The sequence below is a fragment of the Erpetoichthys calabaricus genome, chromosome 8 (genome assembly GCF_900747795.2).
Source record: "Erpetoichthys calabaricus chromosome 8, fErpCal1.3, whole genome shotgun sequence".
In the NCBI taxonomy this organism is placed as follows: Eukaryota; Metazoa; Chordata; class Cladistia; order Polypteriformes; family Polypteridae; genus Erpetoichthys; species Erpetoichthys calabaricus.
The window spans coordinates 167,318,200-167,344,170 of record NC_041401.2 but is presented as its reverse complement, the minus strand read 5'-3'; the positions used below and the strand labels follow the sequence as shown (position 1 = coordinate 167,344,170).

General features: G+C 41.9%; 1 protein-coding gene across 3 annotated transcripts in view; it reads left to right on the top strand.

The window, feature by feature from the left end:
• ece1 (endothelin converting enzyme 1) overlaps positions 1-25,971 on the top strand; it is a 318,704-nt gene that overhangs the window by 260,694 nt on the left and 32,039 nt on the right. For all 3 annotated transcript variants that reach the window (XM_028807767.2, XM_028807769.2, XM_051930374.1), the window contains 4 exons: positions 10,483-10,625; positions 10,716-10,830; positions 14,185-14,295; positions 25,718-25,816. In XM_028807767.2, coding sequence (XP_028663600.2) covers positions 10,483-10,625; positions 10,716-10,830; positions 14,185-14,295; positions 25,718-25,816 — 468 coding nt within the window. The remainder of the gene's footprint in view (positions 1-10,482; positions 10,626-10,715; positions 10,831-14,184; positions 14,296-25,717; positions 25,817-25,971) is intronic.

The following is a 25,971-nucleotide window of genomic DNA, read 5'->3' as shown; positions in this document are numbered from 1 at the left end:
TCTAAACTTTTAAACAATCTTCATATATCACTTTAATCACAAAAGCACCAGACGTGCGCACTTCTCATCATAGCGCGCCTGTTTAACTGGCAGAGCGTGAGACGCACATGAAGTCAGAACTTGACTTGAACAAAAACAAGAAACCATCCAACCAGAAACCAAAAAAGAAACCCTCCAACGTTAAACCGAAAGGATTTGTGCCCACTACAGAGTAATAACGCCTGCTCGTTTTCCAGTATAATAATATTATATAATTTCACCATTACTTTATTTCACTGGTTGCTCTGAATGCCAGGCCAGGCCACCAGGAAACCTCCCGCTGATTGTAAACGTCAGTCCAGCATATAAGGATATAGATTTGTTCAAATACATCAAAAACAAAATAGAAAATGACAAACAACAATATTTCACCTCAGGTGTGTAACCACATCTTACTGAATCTTCTACCTTCCACTTCAGAGCACAGGCCACAAGGGCTGCATAAGAGGTGTAAGTAGAAAACGTATGTGCAGTGTACAGTGTACTTTTAAAATGAATACCCCCATTTATTTGTGACGCATTTTTGACAGATTTTCATTTTATATATAATCTTGATGTAATGGAATCAAAGGTATGCCAGGAACATGTTCGTTTTTCATTTTTGATATTTTCATGTTTTCTGGATATTTTTTATATTATCATAGATTTTGTGAGACTTCATTATTTGGTTCTTCGTCTCATGCACCTCAATGTTAAGATTAGCAAACGCAAAGATACACACACATACACGTATCCAATCCAGACAAAGTCTTGTTGACTTCAGTTGCCAGTCACTGTGCATTATTACACATAGGACATTACATATAGTGATCCTAGCCAGACAAAGTCTCGAGTGGTGCCATTTGCTAGTCACTCCACGATATTCCGCATAGGATTCTCTACACAGGGACTCACTACCACCAGCACTCACAAACATGTGGGGGTCCTCGTGACACACAAAGAAGCTCAACTCTTTTGGTTATGTGCCACTTACCAACCAACCAATGGCTTACTTTTACTGCGGTTGTTCTGATTAATGAGGAACAAACTCAATAGTTGTGATAAATCCTGTGGGCAAGAAAGTATCAATCTAACCCACTCCTGGCACTGTCTTATTATTTTAATCCCTTTAGATAACAGACAAAGTAGAGAAAATATAAAAGCAATGCGGTATTTATTAACGTATAATAATACCATCCATCCATCCATTTTCCAACCCGCTGAATCCGAACACAGGGTCACGGGGGGTCTGCTGGAGCCAATCCCAGCCAATACAGGGCACAAGGCAGGAACCAATCCCGGGCAGGGTGCCAACCCACCGCAGTATAATAATACCAAATAGAAGAAAATATAATAGAAAATAAAATAGACAGTAAAGCCTGGATATAAACAGTCTTAGAAAAGATAACTGAAAATTGAAAATGTCAAGGAGGGAATGCTGTCCTGGATGGCTTTTGATTTAGCAGTTGATGTTATTTTTAAGTTACACTCTCCGACGTCCAGAAGAAATGGTCACATGTGCCTCAATCATTGACATTGCTTCCTCTGTCGTCACCCTTTTTTTTTTGGTTCCCTCAGACAAGCCATATTTATTTAAAATGTGCACATGTGACATTATACACATTTGATTGGCTATATTGTCCTTATGATGAATGACTCTGGTCAGAGTGTTTAATCTTTTAAGTATCTCCATACTTCTTCCTTTCTCAAACTATAATTCTGTAACTTCTAGTCCTGCGGTGTCCATCCATTCCCAAGTTATAAACTATGTTGAAACAATTTCTGTGACTCTGTGTCTTGTACTTGACTTCTTTTCTCTCCCCCATTAAGTTGTAAACCAATTAACCAAGATGCACTAAGGTTGTAAATTACTGTGCAAAACAGGATGAAAGTACAAGAAAGAATGCTTGCAATGCCTGGGAAATGCAAGTAATTAAAGTCCGGTAAATTCAGGTCATCCAGGTTTGTTTGAATAATTAAAACTTAATGTTAACAATCTGCAAGATAATGAAATCTGTATTGTTGTCCGCATATTGATCTAGCAAAATTTTACACCGAATGCCCTTCCTGATGTAATCTTCCCCATTTATTAGGGCTTGGGACCGATTGAAGAAATACACTGGTTTGTGCATCTCCTGTGGCTGGGTGATGTGCTCTAGAGAGGGGAGGAATGAAGGTCAGTAGGACCACCACGACAGAATACATGTGTGTGAATGAGAGGGAGGTCAGTGGAATGGTGAAGATGTAGGGAGTAGAGTTGGCGAAGGTTGGATGAGTTTAAATACTTGGGATCAACAGTACAGAGTAACATGGAGTGTGGAAGAGAAGTGAAGAAGAGAGTGCAGGCAGGGTGCAATGGGTGGAGAAGAGTGTCAGGAGTAATTTGTGACAGACGGGCAAGAGTGAAAGGGAAGGTCTACAGGACGGTAGTGAGATGCTAAGATTTGCATTGGGTGTGCCAAGGATGGACAGGATTAGAAATGAGTACATTAGAGGGTCAGCTCAAGTTGGACGGTCTGGAGACAAAGTCAGAGAGGCGACATTGCGTTGGTTTGGACATGTGTAGAGGAGATATGCTGGGTATATTGGGAGAAGGATGCTAGGCCAGAGGAAAAGAGGAAGGCCTAAGAGAAGGTTTATGGATGGGGTGAGAGAAGACATGCAGGTGATGGGGGTAACAGAGCAAGATGCAGAAGACAGAAAGATATGGAAAAAGATGATCCGCTGCAAGACAATAAAATACACACACACACACACACATATATACATATCCCCAACCCAATGAGGAACAATCCATATTACTAACCGAGAATGCTAAACCGGATGGACGCAGGGACATCCGGCCATGGGCCGTAGCCGCAAAAAGACTTACTGCGCAGGCGCCCCAAGAAATGAGGCTTTACGAGAGGCGGCCGCGACCACAGAAAAAAGGAGTCAAAGAAATAAGGCCCCGCGACCACAGAAAAAAGGAGTCAGCACAGAAAAAAGGAGTCAAACGCAGGCGACGCACAGCGCCGCGCGAAACCCATTGCACACGAAACTAGCACAAAAAAAAAGAAGCCGCTCACGCCCACCTGCAAGCCCTACAGTCACCGGATGGGACACACACAAAGAGGAGGATTCAACAAGCCCCTGGCACACAAAAAGAAAGAAGACGCTCGCGCCCCACCAATAACCCACAAACCCCCCCCCCCCCCCTGCTCAGCCACCGCAAAAGCACACAGCACCGCTAGAATCCCATTGCACACGAAACGGGACCCACACAAACAGGAGGATTTAACAAGCTCCTAACGCACCAAAAAAAAGAAGCCGTGACCGCCATGCCAGGCCCATTAGAGACGAGACATGGCACACGAAACGTTCACAACAACGACGAATCAGACCCACAAACACACTAACATCAATAAAAAGTGACACCCAAAGCCCCATTTCTACAGGAACCGTCCATATTATACATACATCATCTCAACACCTTCACACTAGGCAGCATAGGTGGATCTCATTACAATAAAGCACTATTAACCGTTCAACTGCAGAAAAGGCTCCATATTAACAGTGAGTGCGATCCTCCTTATTACTTATCCATATTTCGCATGCTGAGGAACAAACAAGTCATGAATACACGCTCACGGGTACAAAACGATTCGGCTCGGATAACGGGACCAAACACACGAACCCGCATGAAACAACAAAATACACGGCGGCGCATCTGCATTACATCCTACAATAGTTCATTTGATTTTGCATCTACCGGAGTAAATATCAGGTCACCAAAAGGCAATGACCCATACTGCTTTCGCGTATGTGGACAAATATTACATCGCATTGGAACAGTGCACCCTGAAACAAATCAAGAACGCAAATATGCACAAATCACGTCGGCACCTACAAAGCGCTTCTGAAACCGCGGAAGAAAAAATGTCCCGGTTCCAAAAACACATGTCACTCCTTATTCCAAATACCGGTCCCAATCACAGAAACATCGGTATCCACTATGACAATGCACAGTAACAATGCACGTGACATCCGTCTTGCCACACTATTAATTATAGATGAATGTACAATGGCATCCAGTCACTTACTCAACACCATTGATAAATTTCTACAAACGTTGATGAATAATGATATTCCCTTTGCGGGACAGGTACTTTTATTAGGAGCAGATTTTAGAGAGTGCTTAACTATTACTCTACTTACAATGCGCTCAGCTATTGTTCAGTCCACCTTAAAATACGCGGACAATTGGCATTGCGTTGATGAATAATAATATTCCCTTTGGAGTGAAGGTACTTTTATTAGGAGTAGATTTTAGACAGTGCTTACCTATTGCTCCACATGCCATACGCTCAGCTATTATTCAGTCCACCTTAAAATATGCGACGACGTCATATAAACAACACGAGACCGAACTACAATACATATACAGGCGCGAGACCTGATTGGTGATAATACGAAGAAACGAACAGTCCGTATATTAACAGTGAGTTCGATCCTACTTATTACTTATCCATATTCCTAACGATAAAGATCAAACAAGTCATCAATTCACGATCACAGATACAAAGCTAGACGGCTCGAGTAACGGGACCACAAACACGAACCCGCATCAAACAAAAAAAATTCACCTCGGCGCGCTTCTAAAACCGCGGAACAAAAAATGTTACGCGAACAATTGGCTTTGCTTTCTAAAGATACACTTGGTACAAATCATGCGATTTCCAGATCCCGAATATAACAATTGGTTATTACAACTAGGACATTGTACACTCACCAATACAGATGGACTTCACCCAGATATTATTACAATTCCTCAACCCTTCATCTGTGACGACTTACTTACGGAGATATTTGGAACAGCGGTCTCATTAGACAAAATGCCCCTTTTAACACAACGCACTATATTATGTCCAAAAAATATTAATGTTGATCACATTAATAACCAGGTCATTTCATTACTTCCTGGAGAGGCACGGCTCTTTCTAAGCTCTGACAAAGTTGACTCTGATGACGACAATGAACATCTAAATTTCCCCTTAGAATATTTAAACACTATTAACCCAGCCGGATTACCACAACACAATCTTAACCTTAAAAACGGAACAATAATCATGCTATTAAGAAACCTTAACACTAAACAGGGTTTATGCAATGGCACACGTTTAGTCGTCAACACCATGACACACAATGTTATTCAAGCAACAGTTCTTACAGGATCACATGCTAACAATACTGTTCTCATTCCTAGAATTGACCTTACAAGTTCTGACCTGGAATTACCTTTTACACTGAAACGCCGACAGTTCCCCATTAAACCTGCATTTGCCATGACCATCAACAAATCACAAGGACAAACCATGGACAAGGTTGGCATCTACCTCTCTGAGCCCATTTTTGGACATGGACAACTTTATGTTGCCTTCTCACGTGTTCGACGTTCATCTGACGTTAAAGTTATAAATGCTCCATGCCAAGAAAGACTCATTCAAGGACAGGACACCATCTTTACTACTAATGTTGTGTACAAAGAAATATTCCAATAAACCATTACTCTGTGCCAAACACCGTATTTTTTGATTTCTATATGCATCATCCACACCTGCACACTATTCTATATCTAATTCATACATCTCACTCTTTGTCATGCCCCAACGCCAGGGGTTGGCGAGCGAAGCGAGCAGGGGGCGGAGCCCCCTAGTAATAAATATAAATGGAGAAAGTGACTAAAATGGGGCCTGTGTCACTAACCACAAAAGGCAGCAGTCCAGAGCTGGACTGAAGAAGAAAGGCAACAGCGAGGATAAGTTCCCATCATCACTAGCCACCAGATAACCAATCATCCACAAGCTTGGTGACCGAGAGCAATTCCCAGATGTTGAGGTTCTCAGTATTTTATTTGGCATCTCAATTTTGTGGCCATGGATGCTGCAATATGGTGCACATGTGTGTGACACTTGACACAGGCATGACTGCACTGCAATGTACAGGGAAGCGTTTGAATTTTGACCAACAAAAGAAATACCTTTGTGAGAAACTTGGCAGTCAAACAATGAACAAATTAAAAGAATCAAAAAAAGGTAAAAATGACTTGTTTTGAATTATGTTATATTTTGTGGTTGTGGATTTGGTTTTGTCCTAGTAACGTCAAAAGATTAGTAAGGATTTACACAAACCAACTCTGTTAAATACTCCTTGCAAAATCTAAATTGTTCCCTTGGACCCCCACTCACCCTACTGAACATGTTAAGCTGCAGGATAAAAAAAAAAATCCATGCCTGAATGTGTGCCAAAGGTCGTTCTTTCTCTGTGGTTTGTCTCACGTGATCTCACAGCTCATATTCAGTAGTTTTTTTTGTTCTGCTTCATTTATTCACACTGAGCCGACATTCTTCCAGTCTGTGGATTTAAAGCCATGGCTCTGAGATGATGGTTTAGAACCCACACTTATAGTTTAAAAATATGGAGGAATATTTCAAGAATAGTTAAGTATACAAAAACATATGCAAATAAATACTTGTATTTTGAAATGTGACAATATATAAATAGCACAATGATATGTGAGCATAAATTTGATTTGTCACAAATTTTGTTGCTTATTTCTTTATGTACAGTGGATTCAGATAGTGTTCAGACCCCATCATGTTTTGCACTATTTATTGTGTTGTAGCTTTAACTTTAAATGGATGAATTGGCTGTTTTTGCAGATTGGTCTACACTCAATGACCTGTAATGGCAAAGTGAGAGCATGTTTTCAGAAATGTTTGCAAGTTTATTAAAAATCAAAAACTGAAATGTGTCGTTCACATACGTAGTCGGGCCCTTTGCTGTGGCACTCTGAAGTTTAGTCGGGTGGTCCTGTTTACTTTAATTCTCCTTGAGATGTGTCTACAACTTGATTGGGGTCCACGCATGCCAAATTACATTGACTGGACTTTGTTTAGAAAAGCACACCCACGTACCTGTGTATAGAAGGTCCACGATTCACGGTGCATGTCAGGACAAAAACCAAGCCATGTAATCCAAGGAATTCTTTGTAGATGAGATCATAGCTAAAGCTCTGAGTGTGGTACAGTAATTGCGAAATGGAAGACGTTTGGACTCTTTCTAGTGTTATTGAGTAACCAGGCAAGAAGGGCCTTAGTCAGGGAGGTGACCAGGAATCCACTGGTCACTCTAGCTGAGCTTCTGAAGTCCTCCGCAGAGACAGGAGAACCTGTGGGAAGAATGATGACCTTAGCAGCACTCCATCAATCAGGCATTTATGGTAAACTTGCTGACTCCTTGGAGTTTCCCAAATGACATGTAAATTGTTCTGAGGGCAGATGGCTTTCTGGTCAGATGAGACACAAAATTAAACTCTTTGGGCAGAACTCCAAGTCTTACGTCAGGTGAAGACCAGGCAGTGCTTAACACCTGCCTAATACCATCCATGCAGTGAAGTATGGTGCTGTGGTGGTACAGGGTCATGGGGACTGTTCAGAACTGAGGGAAGGATGAATGCTGCCAAGTACAGAGAAGTCCTTGACGAAAGCCTGTTCCAGATTACACATAAACTCAGACCTGAAACATACAGCCAAGACAATTCTGGACTGGCTTCTGGACAAGTGTCTGAGGGTCCTTGAGTGGTCCAACCAGAGCCAAGACTTAAACCCCATAGGACATGTGTGTAGAGACCTGAAGATGGCAGATTAGACTATTCCCATCCAATCGAGGAAAAATGGGATAAACTACTCAAATCCAGGTGTGCAAAGCTCATAGAAACTTACCCAAGATAACTCAAAGCTGCAATTGCTACTAAAGAGTCTTCTACTAAGTAGTGGATTAAGGGGCTGATTACTAATATGAATAAGAGATTTTGATTTTTAATACATTTGCAGACCTTTCTAACAACATGATTTCTCCTTGTCATGATTTATTGAGTGTAACTTAACGACAAAAATGGCAAATGTATCCATTTGAAATTAAATCAACAACACAATGAAGTGTGGAGAAAGTGAAGGGGTCTGAACATTTTCTTAATCTACTGTATATTTATTTATTCTTCATTTAGCTATTTCATTGACACCACACACAACATGAAATAAACCCTGAAATGAAACCTGTCTTTTACATCCATCAAAGTGAAAAGAGTCGTCTCTAGCAAGTCCTGTTATTAGATTGGTGTATCGTTCATAGAGAGGACACAGATTGTATGCCATTAAGTGCCATTTTTACAGCAGCCACTTCATATGCAGACTCCTAATGGTGAATTCAGTAATAAGCAGCTGCTCTGTGCAATAATTCTGGGCAACGTTTTTTTTTTGCACACGACTCCTCACAACTTTGAGCATGCACATACGCCACGGAATGCCCAAGTCAAGCAGTGTGCATATGTCCACCAATCGAAAAACACGACTCGCTACTGCCCATCCACTCAACTGTGAGAAGGTGAAAGCAGCAATTTTCATTTCAAGGCAAAGAAAGAAAGAAAGAAAGAAAGAAAGAAAGAAAGAAAGAAAGAAAGAAAGAAAGAAAGAAAGAAAGACTGTGGAGTGCCACTAGGGAGCTGAGGATGGCTGAAGTGAGGCTGTGGCACAAGGCTGTGGTGGTGACAGTGACAATAGGAACAACAGGATTGGCCAACCAGTGCCTCAGTACAACAAGGTTCACGGCAAGGAGAGGTGACTGTGTGGAAGATGAATGTTCTCTTCGTTACCTTGTACTAATCCATGTCTGAGAAGTTAAGCAGAAGTAAGCTTTATGAAACCATACATTGTGTAAAAGCATGCTTTGATGAGCAAACAGAAAAATATTTGTCCAAGGGACTCAAGGTCTTAGCATTCCTCACATGAGTCTGCCTTATCCCGTTTCCTCTTATCATGAAAAGCCTGCGCCTGCCTACTTTATTATTTTTCTCTGCAGCTGCAAGCCACCAATATCTTTCTGCGAAGCTTAAAAACTTCAGTCAAGGACACGGTGTACTTTGAGAGGGCTAAGCAGATCATTGTTTTAGAAATGAAGCTGCTTAAAACTTCAACCTTGAGAGATGACTGTTGCATTCCATAATGATATTAAATCACGCGTTCTAGGGGTATAAAACTTTGCCCCACCCAACAGACGGGGTTCAGAAGAGCCCTGACGCTGTCAAGTAATATTGATTGCCTGCTTTCTGAAACTCTGCTCACTGTGACGCTAAAAAGTAAAGCTGCTATATAACCACACCTGCTGTCTTGTCTGAGTCTTCGTCCACAACTGCTTGTCCAAATAGAGGTGTGAGCAGCAATGGAAGAGGAAAGAATCAGCAGGATGGCAGGCATGATGCAGTAGGGAGCTTGGATGAGATGGGAGAGTGCAATGGAACGAAGGCTGTCGAGCAGAGCCTCAGCACATTCAATTCCCAAATCAAGCTGTGTATAACAACTTACCTAGCTCTGCAAACCTCCAGCTGTGGGACAAAGATGACACACCATCCTGTCCACACTGCTGTGGGAGAGGGACACTCAGACACATCCTGAGCAGCTGTCCAAAGGCCCTAGGGGAGGGTCACCACCGGTGTCACCATGACCAGTTGCTGAGAGTGAATCCTCAGGCATATCAATAAGCAGGTCCCACTGTCTCCCCAGGAAGAAGATAACATTCGTCAAGGCAGGAGAGCAGCTGAAACTGCAGCCTAGAGCTACTGCAGGTCTACTTTTGAAACCGTACATGACTGGCAGATGATGGTAGATCTGGGCAAGCAACTTAAGTTTTTGGTACATATCGTGGCAACACCATTGCGACCAGACATTGTCATTCTGTCAGGGGCCTCAAAACAGCTTACCCTGATAGATTTCACTGTGCCCTGTGAAGATTGTATAGATGAGGCTTTTGAGAGGAAGCTTGCCGTGTACTAGGGGTTCTAGAGGGTTGCTGGAGGCAGGGGTGGCAAGCACACTGCCATCCAGTGGAAGTAGAGTGTAGAAGCTACACCAGCCGCTCTCTACAGAGTCTACTGGTCATGAGTGGACCGCTCAGAAGCACAGCCATCAGGTCTGCAACAGAGGCAGCAGAATGAGCTTCCCAGGCAGCTGTGGATTAAGAAGGGTGAGCTGTGGCTTAATGCTGCTGGGACACAACCCCAGCTGGGTCACCTGAGCGAGGGTATATGATGTTGTGAGATCCGAAACACTCTATGAACCTAGGAAACATCTCTGGTGATGCGTGCCAGAGCATCCGTAGGATGTATCTTTCATCTTCACCTTTATTTGTGTAATTATGTTATTGTGAAAAATTCCTCCCTATTAAAGGCCCTTAATTTGACTTGAGTTGATTTTCTTCCAGAATCAAGTGTTCAAAAATGGTTTGAATTTGCTGTGCATTCTTTGTAAAAGAGTTGTTCTTGTAATAAGCTTTTATTTGTTTGGGAATAGTACATCAAATCTAGTTCGATAATATTTCTGATCGTTCGGCCGCAGTGGTGTAACGGTTGTTTTTCAATTTGTCTTCCAGACTCTTGCTCCTGCTGTGGAATGGATGCCCCTACTCTCAGTTATGTTTGCACCCATTGAGCTGAATGACTCTGAGCCAGTCGTGGTGTATGCCAAGGAGTATCTGCAGAAAGTCTCTGATCTCATTAATAGCACTGATAAAAGGTCAGCCTATATACATTTCTCATATACCTTTTACTTCCCACTATATCCTGTGATAAAGTACCTCGTTTTCATCCTGAACTCTATTTACAGCATCCTCAACAACTACATGATTTTAACAGTGGTACGTAAAACAGCATCCAGCCTTGACCAGCGCTTTCAGGATGCAGAGGAGAGATTTTTGGAGGTCATGTATGGAACTAAAAAGGTGAGATCACTGAGTTAGGTGTACCCAGTTTGTAACAGATATTCAGTGTACTGGTGTTTGGAGTGCTTTATGTCTAAATCTGGGGTGTTCAACTCCGGTCCTGGTGGGCCACAGTGGCTGCAGGTTTTCATTCTAATTCTTTTCCTAATCAGTGAGCAGTTTTCACTGCTAATTAACTCCTTTTCCCTTCATTTTATTAGCCCTGTTTTTAAGGATTCAGTCCTCTGAATTGATTTGTTTCTTCATTAAATGGCCGCCAAACAGAAATGAGACTTGAAACAAGCCAACAGATGACCAGCTAAGTTGGGGCTTCAAACCCCAACCATGGGAAGCCAATACTCGCTGTTAATTAAAGCCGTTATTGAATATCATGATTTGTTGATGCTCTCTTTCTGCCACAGCAGACTGTTGATTTTCTGTTTTTTCTAAGACCACTGTCAAGATGTTTTGGTGATCTGAGCAGACCAACATGACCGAGACCTTCACCTTTCTTTATTTTCAGGTGAGCTGGTCATGTGGTGGCTTGTTTTGTGTCTCATTATTGTTTGGCTGCTTTTTAAGAAAAAAAGAAACAACTAAGGGGTCGGAGTCACGTCAATTAAAACTAGGGCAAAACATGTGAATCAGCAGCAAAAACTGCTCACTAATTAAGAAGATGGTTAGAATGAAAACCTGCAGCCACTGCGGCCCACCGGGACCGGAGCTGAATACCCCTGGACTCTAAATGGACACATTTCATTTTCATTGTTCTTGCGTTTACTTGTATAGTTAATTGACTCCTAACAAAATTAAATAGGTAGAAAACAGAGAAATGGTATGAGTAGAGTTGGCCTCACACATACTCTACATTCATTTTTTACATTTGTGTTTTTAACAACTGTCTTCTTTAATACAGTGGGTTGGGCAGTAGAGAACTGAGGTGCACTGCAATGGTTTTTTCTCCTCTTATACGGATGTTGGTCTGGACCATTGCTTGGAGGGGGGCCACTGAGTTGTCAGGGAGCTGGAGATCCCCTTCTAGATGGGTTATTAAAGGTGCTCAGAGGAGGTCAAAAAAAGTTTCATCCTGTAGGTCACTCAGAAGTAGCGGGAGTCTGCAGCTGTGGTCCATGTACAGTACACTAGTGGCCATTAAAATTGCAACACTAAGAAAGGCATGAGATATCAAGCCATATTTATTTGGCAGTGTGAAATAAAGCCAGGGACACCACAAAAAGGTTTGGGGTAGCCACCCTGTATACTTGAAGATTGGTAGATTGGAAAAGGAAAAGGTTTGGACTTGAGCTCAAAACAGAAGTGACTTGCAACCAAAAATGGCTTCTTTTAAAGCCGGTCAAAGGAAGTGGTGTCAGTGGGTCCGGAGCCGGAAGTGATGTCACCAGAACCAGAAGTGTTATCATTGGGACCGAAACCTGGACTGGTGTGTTCGGGGACCAGAACTGCAAGTAGCATCATCGGGCCTGGGCGGAATTTCCCATAGTTGGTCTACCAAAGAAAGAGAGAAAGGGTTAGCTCATTGTGGCATCCCCTGGTTTGGCATGGAATAACCTTCTTTCGAACCCTTTAGCTGCCACTTATACGCACGTGTGTGACAGCAAGTTATTTATAATGCATGGCATTCATGATTAGAAGGACAACTTGGCCTCGCGTGTGAAACACACAAAAATCAGTTTTGTTTGTATCTGCCACACGCAGAGATGATCCCTTGCACTTGGTCTGGGATTGACAATACGAGGTGCTGGATGTGTATTTGTAGAGTTGCATGCCATGCAGCCTCTATATGTGCCTAAAGTTCATCTGGGGTAACCACTGGTGGTCTCTTTAATGCCAGTCGCTGTCCAATCATATCTTAGAAGTGCTCAATGGGGGACATATCTAGTGAACGTGTGGGACAGGTAAGAAGTGGCACATGATGCCACGTGTAGTTGAGCATTGTCCTATTTAAATATGGTGCCAGGAAACATCTGCTGATAGCGTACCACCTAATCCTGCAACACCTCTGTGATGTATCGTTTGTTGGTCAAGGTACAAGAACAGCATATGAGGGCCCATATAGCACTGCAAAAATGATGCCTTCAGGAGTCTTTCGGTACGGTGCTTCCAAACACAAATCCGTTCATCATAGTGCAGTAAATTAAACTGCGGGTTGTCCAAAAACACATTGTGATGTCACTAACCCTGCTTTTGATGATGTTCTGAGCATGCTTACTGTCGCAGATGCCTGTGGTCAAGAGTCAGGGACATCCAAGTCAATAGATGACAAGCAAGAGGGGCTACTGCAAACGGCATTGAATAGTGCGAGAAGATGCTCATTGATGTGGGAAAGAACACAGTTGTTGGACTAGGGTCTGTGATGTGGCTATACAATCCATCACTGGTGTGCACTTGTGCTGACTTTTTCCTGTTTGTTGGTGTGTTGGGATGATCCAAAGCCCTTATTTGGGTGGATATGACCCTCCACTACCCACTGATGCTATATTCTAATCACTGTACTTGCATTCCATCCAACATGAGCTAAAATCTAGATAATCTGCCTTAATACATTTCCACAATTCACAATCACTCAAAGTCCAAGACCTGGATGTATTCCTGTTGTCCTCTTTCCTGAAGCATGTTGGGTCCCTGACAGTTCCTAAGTCAGTCAATGAGGCTCTCTTTGCAGGTTTTCTTTATACCCACATCATTTGCACATCATTTTCACTCCCCACCATGACCTAGCCATTTTGCCAGTTTCTGAGCAGTATGATGATTTGTACCAGTGTAGCAATTTTAATGGCCAGCAGTGTATGCGCGCCAAGAACTTTAAGAAGATGGCTGTATGCCTCCTAAAAAGCCACAAATGACTCCAAACCAAAGACTGGCCAATTGCCCATGGCTTCAGAAGAGGTATTATGCTTCCCTTCGAAAGGAACCGCACGCCTTTAGCGAGGTGAGCCTGGATTCAGGAGTGAGTTGGAGGCAAGTGTCTATCTGATAAAGAGGTGAAGTGGGAAGAGGAGGAAATGCCAATACTAATGGTGAGAGAAGGAACAATGTGGAGGAAGACTGCCAAGTGACAAGGTGTTGTACATTATGGAGTCAGGCCCCAGATGGCTTAGTGTTTGTTGTTTTCTTTTATATATGAATATGATCCTCTGTCCTCATACCTCCCTGAGAACTTTTTTCTTTTACTAAGTCCCTTGTTACTGGATTATAGTGGTGGGCCTGGGTCATTCTGTGTTTGGGGTCAGCTCGAATGTCCCCTGGTGGTCACAATAGGAAGACTCAGAATGTTATACCTCCCACATATAATTACTTTTCCGTCATGGCTATGACTGACGACTAATGATTATTGTCTTCTCTTTAACATTTCAGAGCTGTACCCCTCGATGGAAGTTATGTGTTAGTGATACAGACAGTGCCCTTGGTTTTGCACTGGGAGCCATGTTTGTGAAGGCCACATTTGCCGAAGACAGCAAGAAAATAGTAGGTCCCGCCATCATATCTGATACGATAAAAGAACACTGCACTTAAAGGCACAATTAAATAAACATTGAGAAAAGTGTTCATACCAGCTTTACTATTAATGGAGATTTAAAAGTTGTGAAAAGGTGGGATTCAATCAATTATTCATTAAAGTAGTAGTCATGCTTATATTGCTACATGTATAGAGTGAAATTTTTATTTGCATGTCCAACTAGCATGCAACTCTGTGGCACTATGAGAAACAAGAATGGATTAAAATACACAATTTCACTGAAATTAACAGAAAACAGAACTTGTCTTACCTGATGTTAGCCTTATTCTTGTTTCTGTGCTCCCACTACCTGAAACCTTGAGGAAAACCCTAATGTCTACGGTACTGTGCATGCTTACTACATGAACAGAGAACAAACAATTGTTTTGTCTCACAAATTGCAAGAATTTTACAACTGAACTATAAATTTGCAAGCAAGTCAAGCCCATTAATAGTAAAAATTTAGACGTTAGTGTCAGTAGGCTCTGCACCCTCGGAACCAAGTTACCTGAACTATTCCATAAGATTTCAGTAATTATGTACCGCTCTGACCTTTCTGATCATAAAACAGGTCACTACGATAGCAATTGATGAGAAGAATTCATAATTAAGTACAGAATTACGATATTTGAGGTTTCCTCTAGAGCAGTGGTTCCCAAAGTAGGGGTCGCGACCCTCTGGGGGGTCGTGAGAAATCATCACGAGTTGATTTCCAAGAAATCAAATACTTTTTAAAAACTTTTTAGAAATTATTTAATTCACCCATCTCATTAGGTGAGGTGTTTTGTTGAAATTAAACGAATGAGTAAATAACAATTTTTTAAAAAGTTATATGGTTGTTAGAGCGTTATGTTCTTTTTTGTTGTCATGCTCTTGTTTGGATAGGATATTTTGTTGAAATTAAACAAATGAGTAAATTACTATTAAAAAAAATTATATGGTTGTTAGACCATTATGTTCTTTTGTGTTGTCATGCTCATGTTTGGATAGGCCTATTGGCGCATGTGCACCGTTGCGCGCAACATTTGTATATTTTAACCACTTCCGAGGATAGTGGGGGTCACGAGTCACTGGCACGGTTATTTTGGGGGTCGTGAGCTGAAAAGTTTGGGAACCCCTGCTCTAGAGCAGGGGTCTCCAACTCCAGTCCTGGAGAGCTACTGTGGCTGCAGGTTTTCATTCTAACTCTTTTCTTAATTAGTGACCTATTTTTGCTGCTAATTAACTATTTCCCTTTATTTTAATTGACTTTTCTTGAGACTCTGACTGCTGAATTGATTCTTTTTTCCTTAAACAGCACCTAAACATAAATTTGATGTGAAGTGAGCCAACAGATGACCAACGAAGTTGGGGCCTCAAACTCCAACCAACTTCACTTCATTCAGTTTCTTAATCTGAAGCCAATTCTCGTTGCTAATTAAACCCATTATTTAATTCCATGAAGCTCATTCTGCCATGGCAGACATTTCCAAAACTGCTGATTTTCTTTTTTAAGAGTGCCATCAAAATGTTTTGTGGACCTGAGCAGATCAACATTACTGAGGCCTTCACCTTTCTTTATTTTCAGTTATTGTGTGATGGACACAGGTTGTTGTTTATGTGTTGGTTCATTTTGTGTCATAATATTGTTTGGTTGCTAATTAAGGAAAAAAGACATAATTAAGGGGCCTGAGTCTTAAGTTGTGCATAAATTAAAATTAAGGCAAAGAGCTAATTAGCCGCAAAATCAGGTCACCAATTAAGAAAAGGGTTAGAATGAAAACCTGCAGACACAGTGGCTCTCCAGGACTGGAGTTGGAGACCCCTGCTCTAGATTGCCACATTCTCTTGCATGATTTGGCTCAAAAACTAATCAGCAGATCGTCATCTCATAACAGGCTTCAGTTTCGTGTTTGGTATTTTTCCGTCCAGCCGTTTTAGCTGTAGACCGCCCTCAAGAAACTCTGACACACACACCCATCATCGAGATATTGATGTTTTCAGTATCAGGGGAACCTAAAACATTGAGATCCATCGAAAACTGGAGATTGACATTTTTGACGAATCGAAAGCTTTCACTCCTCCCCCATAGACGATAGGTTATCGTGAAGGAGGGTGCAAAGCACAAAAGTCATTAGCCTATATAAAAATATTAATTTTATATGAAAGCAAATGAAACAACAAAAGAAGACGTTTTGGAGTTTGCTATGCAGTAAATTTTCTGTATTATATATAGAACAAGGTATTACTTACATGTTATTTACAGGGGCTTCATACGTCACAGCACTTGTTATCCTGTTTGTAATCCATAAAACACACGCCTTCCATTTTAGTGGACAACATACAACCCAACAGACGTGAGGAATGCTCACTTAGGAACTTTCAGTGGAAATGTATAATGGACAACAGACAATGGGAGTGATAACAAACCAAAATAACAGCCTCGTTTTTAGTGTGGTGTGCTTAAATAAAAACTCTTCTGCTATTGACATTGCATTCAGAAAATATTCAGACACCCTCACCTTTACACATTTTTATATGTTGCAGCCTTATGCTAAAATCATTTAAATTCACTACTCCCGCCTCCTCCTCCTCCTCTTCCTCCCGACTCCGGCTCTCTGAATGAAGTGAGGCGGCCCCTTGTATAATGCACCGGATGTGCTCCCTGATGACCTTCCTGTAGCTCTTCCGCCACACCAGGAAGCACTCCGGGTGTGCCTGGTTCCTGTTTCGGCAGCACTTCCTGGTGTTGCGGAAGGGCTGCATTCCATGGCTCTGGAACCATCCAGGCGCCCCCTGGCGGGGGCCTTGGGTCCCCACAGGATTGACCTTGCCAGCTCCTTGGTTCCCATGCAATCCCAGAGAGCTGCCCTCTTGCGTCCCGGGGTAGGAATTGCCCCTCTCCTGGTCCCTGGCTTCTCCAGGCCTCCCGGTTGGACATGGTCCCTGGCCGTCTATTACAATGCATACATTTTGGTTTGAGTTTAAATATTTGTGTAAATGATAAGAGCAGAAAAAACTATCAGGGAGACCCGAGGTAAAAACGGCCAGTAAATTAAAAGACCTTGATACATTCATTTCCTTCCCCAGTTGATTTTAATTTCCCAAAAAGCTTGAAGGTTTTCTGTAAGCAACAAGCACATAACAGGATGTCACAGGTTTATGATGAAGTTTTAAAAAATAGAAACTGAAAGTGTTCTTTGTTTTGCTAAGTCTGGATGGGGGGCTGTTAATGTTGAGCTGTTCATAGCAGACCACATATTAGAAGACATCTGAACCGTAGTAACTCCAGGCAGTTATAGAGGTCATTTCAAGTTTACAGGATATTATACAAGGCTTCGGCAAGCAGTAACATATGACAAAAAAGGAATTTGGAAAAGGTTTACATCCTAAAATTGAAAATAATTGGTGAAATTAATAATGAGGACTTGGATTTCAGTAATTTGTTGATAGAAAAAAACTTTAAATCTCACCATATGCATTGCAGAGGTGTTTTCCACATCCTATACTGCAGACACAAGCTTGCAAAGTCTGGGCAGCATCTGTTTTTAATTATAACAGAAAGCCAAGAGTATGTTTGCAGAATTCATTAAAGCTTCTTCTAGACCAACAGCAGAGCGTGGGGAAGCACACTGCGGAAGAGCCACCGTTTGTTATTCCCACTCTCCTCAGACCTGTGCCAAGTTTACATTGATCTGTTTCTTGACAATTTTTCCTTTCAGGAAAATACATTTGGCCTCATTTAAAAACAGAGAATATCACTATAGTGAAACAAGACATAGTATATGTGAATTTCCCCTTGGGATTAATAAAGTATCTATCTATCTATCTATCTATCTATCTATATGCATTTGTACACTTCAACAGTTAATTTTGATGGGAAGCACAGCTGGCAAGAAGTTGGTAAAAAGCTGGCAAGAAGATGGTAAAAAGAGAAAAGGACATCCCCAAAGAAAACCTTCCAAAAAGAGAAAGAATCATACAAGCAATAGATGAACCCTGCAAGCCAATGTAGTGAAACAAAAGGCAGTAAGTTAGGGTAGACCTAATAATGCATGTTACTCTGCAAGTCAAACCCCCTGAAACGCCGCAGGAGGTGATGTCCCTGGTTTTCCGGGTGTCACGTGACCCAACAGAGGCTAAGGGTTCCTGACTCTCTACTTCAGGGGTGTCAAACTCTGGGCCTGGAGGGCCGCAGTGGCTGCAGGTTTTCATTCTAACCCTTTTCCTAATCAGCGAGCAGTTTTCACTGCTAATCAACTCCTCTTCCTTTCATTTTAATAGCCTTGTTTTTAAGGATTCAGTCCTCTGAATTGATTCCTTTCATCGTTAAATGACAGCCAAACAGAAATGAGATGTGAAACGAGCCAACAGATGACCAGCTAAACTGGGTTTTCAAACTCCAACCAATTTCACTCCAATCAATCTCTTAATGAGAAGCCGATTCTTGCTGCTAATTAAACCTGTTACTTAATGCCACCGCAGACATTTCCAAAACTGTTGATTTTTCTGTTTTTTCTAAGAACATCGTCAAAATGTTTTGGTGACAGATCAACCTTACTGAGACCTCCACCTTTCTTTATTTCCACATATTGTGTGATGGGCACAGGTGAGCTGGTCATGTTTTGTGTCTTGTTATTGTTTGGCTGCTAATTAAGAAAAAAGAGACAACTAAGGGGCCTGAGTCAAGTTAATGAAAACTAAGGCAAAAGAAGTTAATTAGCAGCAAAAACTGGTCATTATTGAAGAAGATTGTTAGAATGAAAACCTGCAGCCACCGTGGCCCTCCAGGAGTGGAGTTCGACATCCGTGCTCTACTTAGTAAGAGAGAGATAAAGAGCCTGGACGAAAGGCAGATGTTGTCCGTTTGTTTCTAAATATCTAATGTTCCTGACTTTAGCACATTTTTGTATATAATTCTTTGATCTTTTTCCATATTTCTGAATGTATCCAGCAGGGGGTGCAAGCACCCTTGGAAGAGATAGATAGATAGATAGATAGATAGATAGATAGATAGATAGATAGATAGATAGATAGATAGATAGATAGATAGATAGATACTTTATTAATCCCAGGGGGAAATTCACATACTCCAGCAGCAAAAAATATTAAATTAAAGAGTAATAAAAAATGCAGGTAAAAAACAGAAAATAACTTGAATAATGTTCAACGTTTACCCCCTCTGGTGGAATTGAAGAGTTGCATAGTTTGGGGGAGGAATGATCTTCTCAGTCTGTCAGTGGAGCAGGACAGTGACAGCAGTCTGTCGCTGAAACTGCTCCTCTGTCTGGAGATGACACTGTTTAATGGATGTAGTGGATTCTCCATAATTGATAGGAGCCTGCTGAGTGCCCGTTGCTCTGCTACGGATGTCAAACCGTCCAGCTCTATGCCAACAATAGAGCCTGCCTTCCTCACCAGTTTGTCCAGGCATGAGGCATCCTTCTTCTTAATACTGCCTCCCCAGCACACCACTGTTTGTTAGAGGTTGCAGCCATTACTAACCCACATAAAGATATATCTTACTAGAGGGCTCCCCCCTGCTTGCTTTGCTTGCCAACCCCCCCGGCCTGTGCTACGTGCCAGCCGCTCGCGTTGTGAAGAGGGGGGCTGAATGCACCCCAAGGAGATGCGGTCGCTCCTCCGAAACCCCATCTTAAACGGTGATACAATGAGAAACAAATAGTTTTTTTTCCCTCCTCTTTGCTCAATCAGCTGCTGGCTTGCTGCTGCTGCCGTGCCACGTGATCTGCATCTCACTTTGAATATTTAAGCCTGTACAGCAGATGTCCTACTCTTTGTCTTTTATTTCCAGCCCCAGGCATGGTTAAATCTCTTAGCACAGGGATGTGCAAAGTCATTCCTGGAGGGCCGCAGTGGCTGCAGGCTTTTGTTCCAACCCAATTGCTTAATAAGAAGCACTAATTGCTCTAGAAACACTTCTGCTTCATTTTAGTTATCTCCCTCATTAAGATTTTGAACCCTTATTGCTTATTTAAGTCTTAAACAGCTGCATTCTTGGTTTTTAATTGCTCCTTATTAGCAATAAGATGCAAATGACAAAAGAAACCAGCAGTTATCCATTTTGCTTGTTACCCTTTACGCCTGTGTGTATTTATCATGCACTATTTGGTTTAATTAAATACTTGGAAGGAAAGAGAAGACAAAAAAGTCAAGGATTGAGAATTACCCATCCGTTTTACACTTCAAAATATTTGGATATCTTTAGAATGGAAAAAAAAATCTAGGATTTGAGAATGACTTGACATAGCAGAGTTAAAGCACTAAAAAGCCATGAAATGTAATTATTGGCAAGGATTGTTTTCTAATTAAACAACTGGGTTGGAATAAAAACCCGCGGCCACTGCGGCCCTCCAGGAATGGCTTTGCACACCCCTGTCTTAGCACAAACTCTCATCTCGTGGGACAAGAGTTCTTGATATTTTTTAGTTTATAATTTAAAAACTGAATAAGAATCTGAAAATCTAACAACATCACATTAAAGTTCGATAAATCCTGAAAAGAATGATACCAAACATATATGTGTAGGTTTTAAAATAAGCCCAATTTAAAGCATGACAAAAAATGTGACATAAAAACATCATATAAAATCGTTGCACTTTTAGGCTTAGGATTTTATATATAGAGAGTAGATATCTTTCCCTAGCAGTACAGTGGAAATTCCAAACAGAATAAAGAATCAGTAACACTAAAGGAAAATTATAGTAGCTTATGTTTAATATCGACTTAACACTCACAAGAATATAATACTTGAAGGAGAGCTACTTGGCCAAAGCAAGATACAGTCAGGGTTTCCTGTAATCGGCGCTTCTCCAAGTTCGAGACAGAGTATGGGAAAGTATGTTTTCCTAGGCACGGCCAGGAGTGATGACTTCCATCCGTCCGTAGGTGAGCTCTGCTCTTCTGGGCAATGTCTAAGCGTTTACACATTTCCTACACTTCAAGAGTCTGAAACACGATCATGCAAGCTCCCAACATGGGTACATTCTGGTTTGCTCATTTATCACTCACAGAAAATGGAACAGCTACTTTAAAACAGAAAGTGAACTTTTATGTCACTGCACACTCTTTCTTTCCCTGAATATCCTACCTTGGCAGTGAACAGTTGTTTGTTGCTTATCTTTTTGTCATATTGGTAACCTAGTGAATCAGCCTCCTCTGTCAGTCAGCTTGCCTCGTGTGTTATGTGAGAGACACGTGTCTTTTTCTGTCAGAATGTGTCCGGTTTATGTTTCAGATGAATAAAATCAGTCAGTCAGTCATTATGCAACCCGCTATATCCTAACAAAAGGTCACGGGGGTCTGCTGGAGCAAATCCCAGCCAACACAGGGCACAAGGCAGAAACCAGTCCCCGGGCCCACCGCAGGGCACACACACACACACACCAAACACACACTACGGACAATTTAGCATCGCCAATGCACCTAACCTGCATGTCTTTGGACTGTGGGAGGAAACCGGAGCACCCGGAGGAAACCCACGCAGACACGGGGAGAACACGGGAAGTGAACGCAGGTCTCCTTACTGTGAGGCAGCAGTGCCAACGTGCCGCCCCTGAATAAAATCAGATACAATGAAATAAACTCAACAGATCACAACTTTAAACGTTGGCTACACTGAATATGATGATTTTAATTAGTATGCAGTTATATGTGTTATGGATCAGTGTTATGGCATGATATAAATTCAGTCTTATTTATTTTTATTTTACTGCAATGACATTTTGTTTATGTTACGGGCATCACCATTTTGTGCCCTGGCGTGTCTGCAGTTTGCTGAATAACAGCACCTAGGAGTCGCATTCAGTGATGTCATTGGAGCAATGGTATTTATTCTGGCTACTCGCTACATTCCCTGTCCAAGTCTGACTACTGCTAGAGCTATATAAAGTGTTTCAGGTGTCTATTGAGTGTTAATGTCAATGTCGATTTATTTATAGAGCTAATTTAAAACAACAACGGTAATCATGTAGCCTAAGTGCTTTTCACTAAAACATACAATAAACATACAATAAATAGAATAGAATGCAATAAAACACAATACAGCTAGCAGTAAACTGAACCAAACAACTGAACTAAGAGGAGAGAAGGTCACAGAAAGCCAGAGAATAGAAACACGTCTTCAATCTAGTTTTAAGCAGTTGTGAAAGATCAGCCTCGACATAGACAGACACTGAGACAGCCAACATCCAAAACACACACGTTTATTATTTTCCGCTCTGTACACCCATCACAGTGCACCAATCACTCACAGCCCTTTCTTTAATTCTCTTTTCCTGCCGCCTCCACTCCTCTCTCACAAGCTCGTCCTCTTCCACCCAAGTCCAGCTTCCTGAATGGAGTGAGGCGGCCCCTTTTATGGCACACCCGGATGTGCTCCAGGTGCGCCCTGATGATCTCCCAGCAGCACCTCCTTGTGTGGCGGAAGTGTTGCCCTTGCACCCGGAAGCACTCCGGGCCTACCTGGTTTCTCTTCCGGCAGCACTTCCTGGTGTGGCAGAAGTGCTGCAGTCCATGGCTCTGGAACCATCCAAGGGTGCTGCCCTCTTGCACACCAGGGAAGATATGGCCTCCTCTCCTGGTCCTTCCCTTCTCAAGGCGTCGCAGTGGGGCAAGGTCCCCGGTCGTCTGCCACACAGTTCAATTGAAGGAGACTCCTTAATGTAGTAAGGTAATGAATTCTACAGACGAGACATAGCAGCTGCTAAACGCTGTCCCCTTTAGCTTTGCACAGTTTTGAGTGATGTTATTGGAGTGACGATGTTTAATCAGGCTGCTCACAACATTTACTGTATGAGTCTGACTACTTGTAGAGCTATTTAAAATGTTTCAGGTTTCTAATTTCTGGCTACAATATTACAGCTGTTTAACGATGGTATGGTCCAGGTTGGCTCCACCATCTGTGGCTGTTTCCAGGAGCATCTTGAACCCAGAACTGCCGGTAACATAACCAAGTTTGAGCCGGATAAATGAGGACACATTTAGTCAGTAAGGGATTGCTGCAAAGTGACTCAGCGTTTTAATTAAAAATCAAACAAAGTGTCAAAAGTGCAGTGCTAAAAGATCGTCAATAATGAAATAATCCATAATATCAGTGACAGGCCATGACATAAAATTCCAATAAACAATCCAAAGATAAAACCAGAATAAAACACAGTCATTGGTTCCTTACTCTTCTCTCTCTTTTCACTGAGTCCAGAGCAATTTCCTTGTCGTGTCTCCCCCACTCACCCAATGTATTGCTCATTCTGTGGAGGTCTTCACTTCCGAACCCTTGTCTTGGTTGCCTCTGTCGGCGGCGTCCAGACCACTTAGAGTCGGCTGTCCTCCCATCTTCCCTCAGGCTCTCCTGGCATCCTTGGGATCCCTAAGAAGGGCTCCATCACCAATTAAATGTAACAGGTGAAGAAAGAACTGATCTAATACAAAATTTTAAAAAAATTAAAAAGGAATAGAACATTGTAGCAGTAGAGCGTCTTAGTGCGCCCTTGAACCCTCAGGTACCACTCCAAACACCCGGTAAAAGTACAATTATTATTTATTATATAATAATAACATGCACAAAGCACCCTCCATTCCACACTATTCATACAAATCAATAATCCAAATACAATACCAATCCTCCTCTCCTAGACACTTCACCACCCTACCTCCCAGCTCAGCTCAGAGTCTGGGGTTTCCCATAGTCCATTTATACTCTCCGACCCGGAAATGGCTCCAGCCCAGCACTTCCTTATCACTTCCGGGTCAGATTAAAAGTCCTTTTCTTCAACCCGGAAACACGTCGTTCCTTCTGGTCATATGATCATGTCGTGTTTCCAGGTTATAGGGCATGCATAAGTCCTTGAGCCTCCCTGCAGTGTCCTCTGGTGGGCCCCATGGTGTCCAGCAGGGTTGGGAATAAAAACTCCACTGTCCATAATTCCCTGCTGGTCTTTATGGCACTCCCATGCTACAGGGAGGGCTCCATCTAGCAGCCTGGGGGTGCTGGCCGGGATAAAAAGCCGGCCATCTCCCACAACATATAAAAAGTAAAACCCAAAAGGAAAAGAGAAGGGGAAAAGAACAAAATTAGCAAGGTAAAACATTAAATGACCAAAGACCTCCAAAAGTCAAAATTCTAAAGGAGAGTGAGAACACAATGAACACTAGCGAAGTGATTAATGGAGTGATACACTAGAGCGGGGCTATTCAATTACAAATTCAGTTGGGACAGATTTTCAAACCAAGACATTTAGCTGGGCCAGACATTTTCAGCAGCCGGTAAGCTGCAGGTAATTACAAATTTCAAACCAATACAGATGAATGTATTGAAAAACAAGTCGTCTATTCATGGTTTCCCTTTTAAATTTGGTCTCATCTGATACAGGCATATCAAAAAGTGCATAAAAACAATAAAGCTATAACTGGACAGAATCTGAGGTAGTAGCAATACGTTTTTTTTCCATTTTTGAAATAAAAAACTTGCTCACATCTGACCTAGGCACATCTCAAAGTGCATAAAAAACAAAATAGTGCACAAAATGGCTATGACTAAAAGGTTGCTGATGTTGGTTGTTTGAATGGACAATCTGAAAAATTCTGAAGAAAAACAAGCAATGTATCATATATGAGCAGAGAATAACAATAATAAGTTCCAAAGGGGTAAAGGTACAGTGAGAATCGAAAGACAAGTGAATCACAAATGTAGATCTGAACAAGAACTTGAGACAAATCCAAAAAGCAAAAGCAGAACTAAAAAAACACACATTTGGATATCAGGAGCGCTGGATGGTGGCTGTCCCACAGGTAAACTAACAATGCCGTAAGCACTCCCCCTTTTTATTTCCGCTGCTCCTTACCATGTGACTTCTCTATAGTAACATTCACAAATGGGAGGAGCCTGGGCGAATGGCATGCAAAAGGAAGGGCGAAGGGTGGAATGCCAGACAGTTCTTGACAGATTGGGGTTAATTAGGCATGGTGGCGTAGGTTGTGGCATTGGCAGGTTACTGTGTGCATTTGATGTCTTGTGAATTGAGTTTGCATGTTCTTCCTCTTTTCTCAGGGATTTCCCACAGACATGCCATAATGTCAGTTGGCTTATCTTCTTTGCCAGTCTGTGGTGAGCTTGGGTGTGTCTGTTTTTGTGCCCTGTTAAAGGCTGGCTTCATCTTTACTCCATTTCTGTCATAAAAGCTTCCAGGTCCCATGAACAGGAGGTGAAAACAGATGGATGAAAAGTACAACCTTGAGAATCTTTTTTCTGTTTGTTCTTAATTTGTGTCATCACTAAACTTGGATTTTCATGTCAGCAGCAAGCAAGATTAGTTTACTATTATTATTAGAAACACTTAAGTTGGATAGTTTTATTTTAGTGACATTTCTTTGCTTCCCTTGTCTTTGAAACAGGCTGAAGATATGATCTCTGAAATAAAAACAGCATTTGAAGATAGCCTTAAAGATGTGACCTGGATGGATGATGAAACCAGACAAGCTGCTAAGGAGAAGGTGTCTAGTTTGTTAGTGGCACCGCTGCCACTTCTGTCTTTATTACGTGTTGTACAATAACAGATTTCCTTGTAGGGTATGGTATTTTCTCAAGCTTCTTTCTTAATTTGTTTCTGGCAGCGTATAACCAATTAAAATCATTCTGACAATAGCTC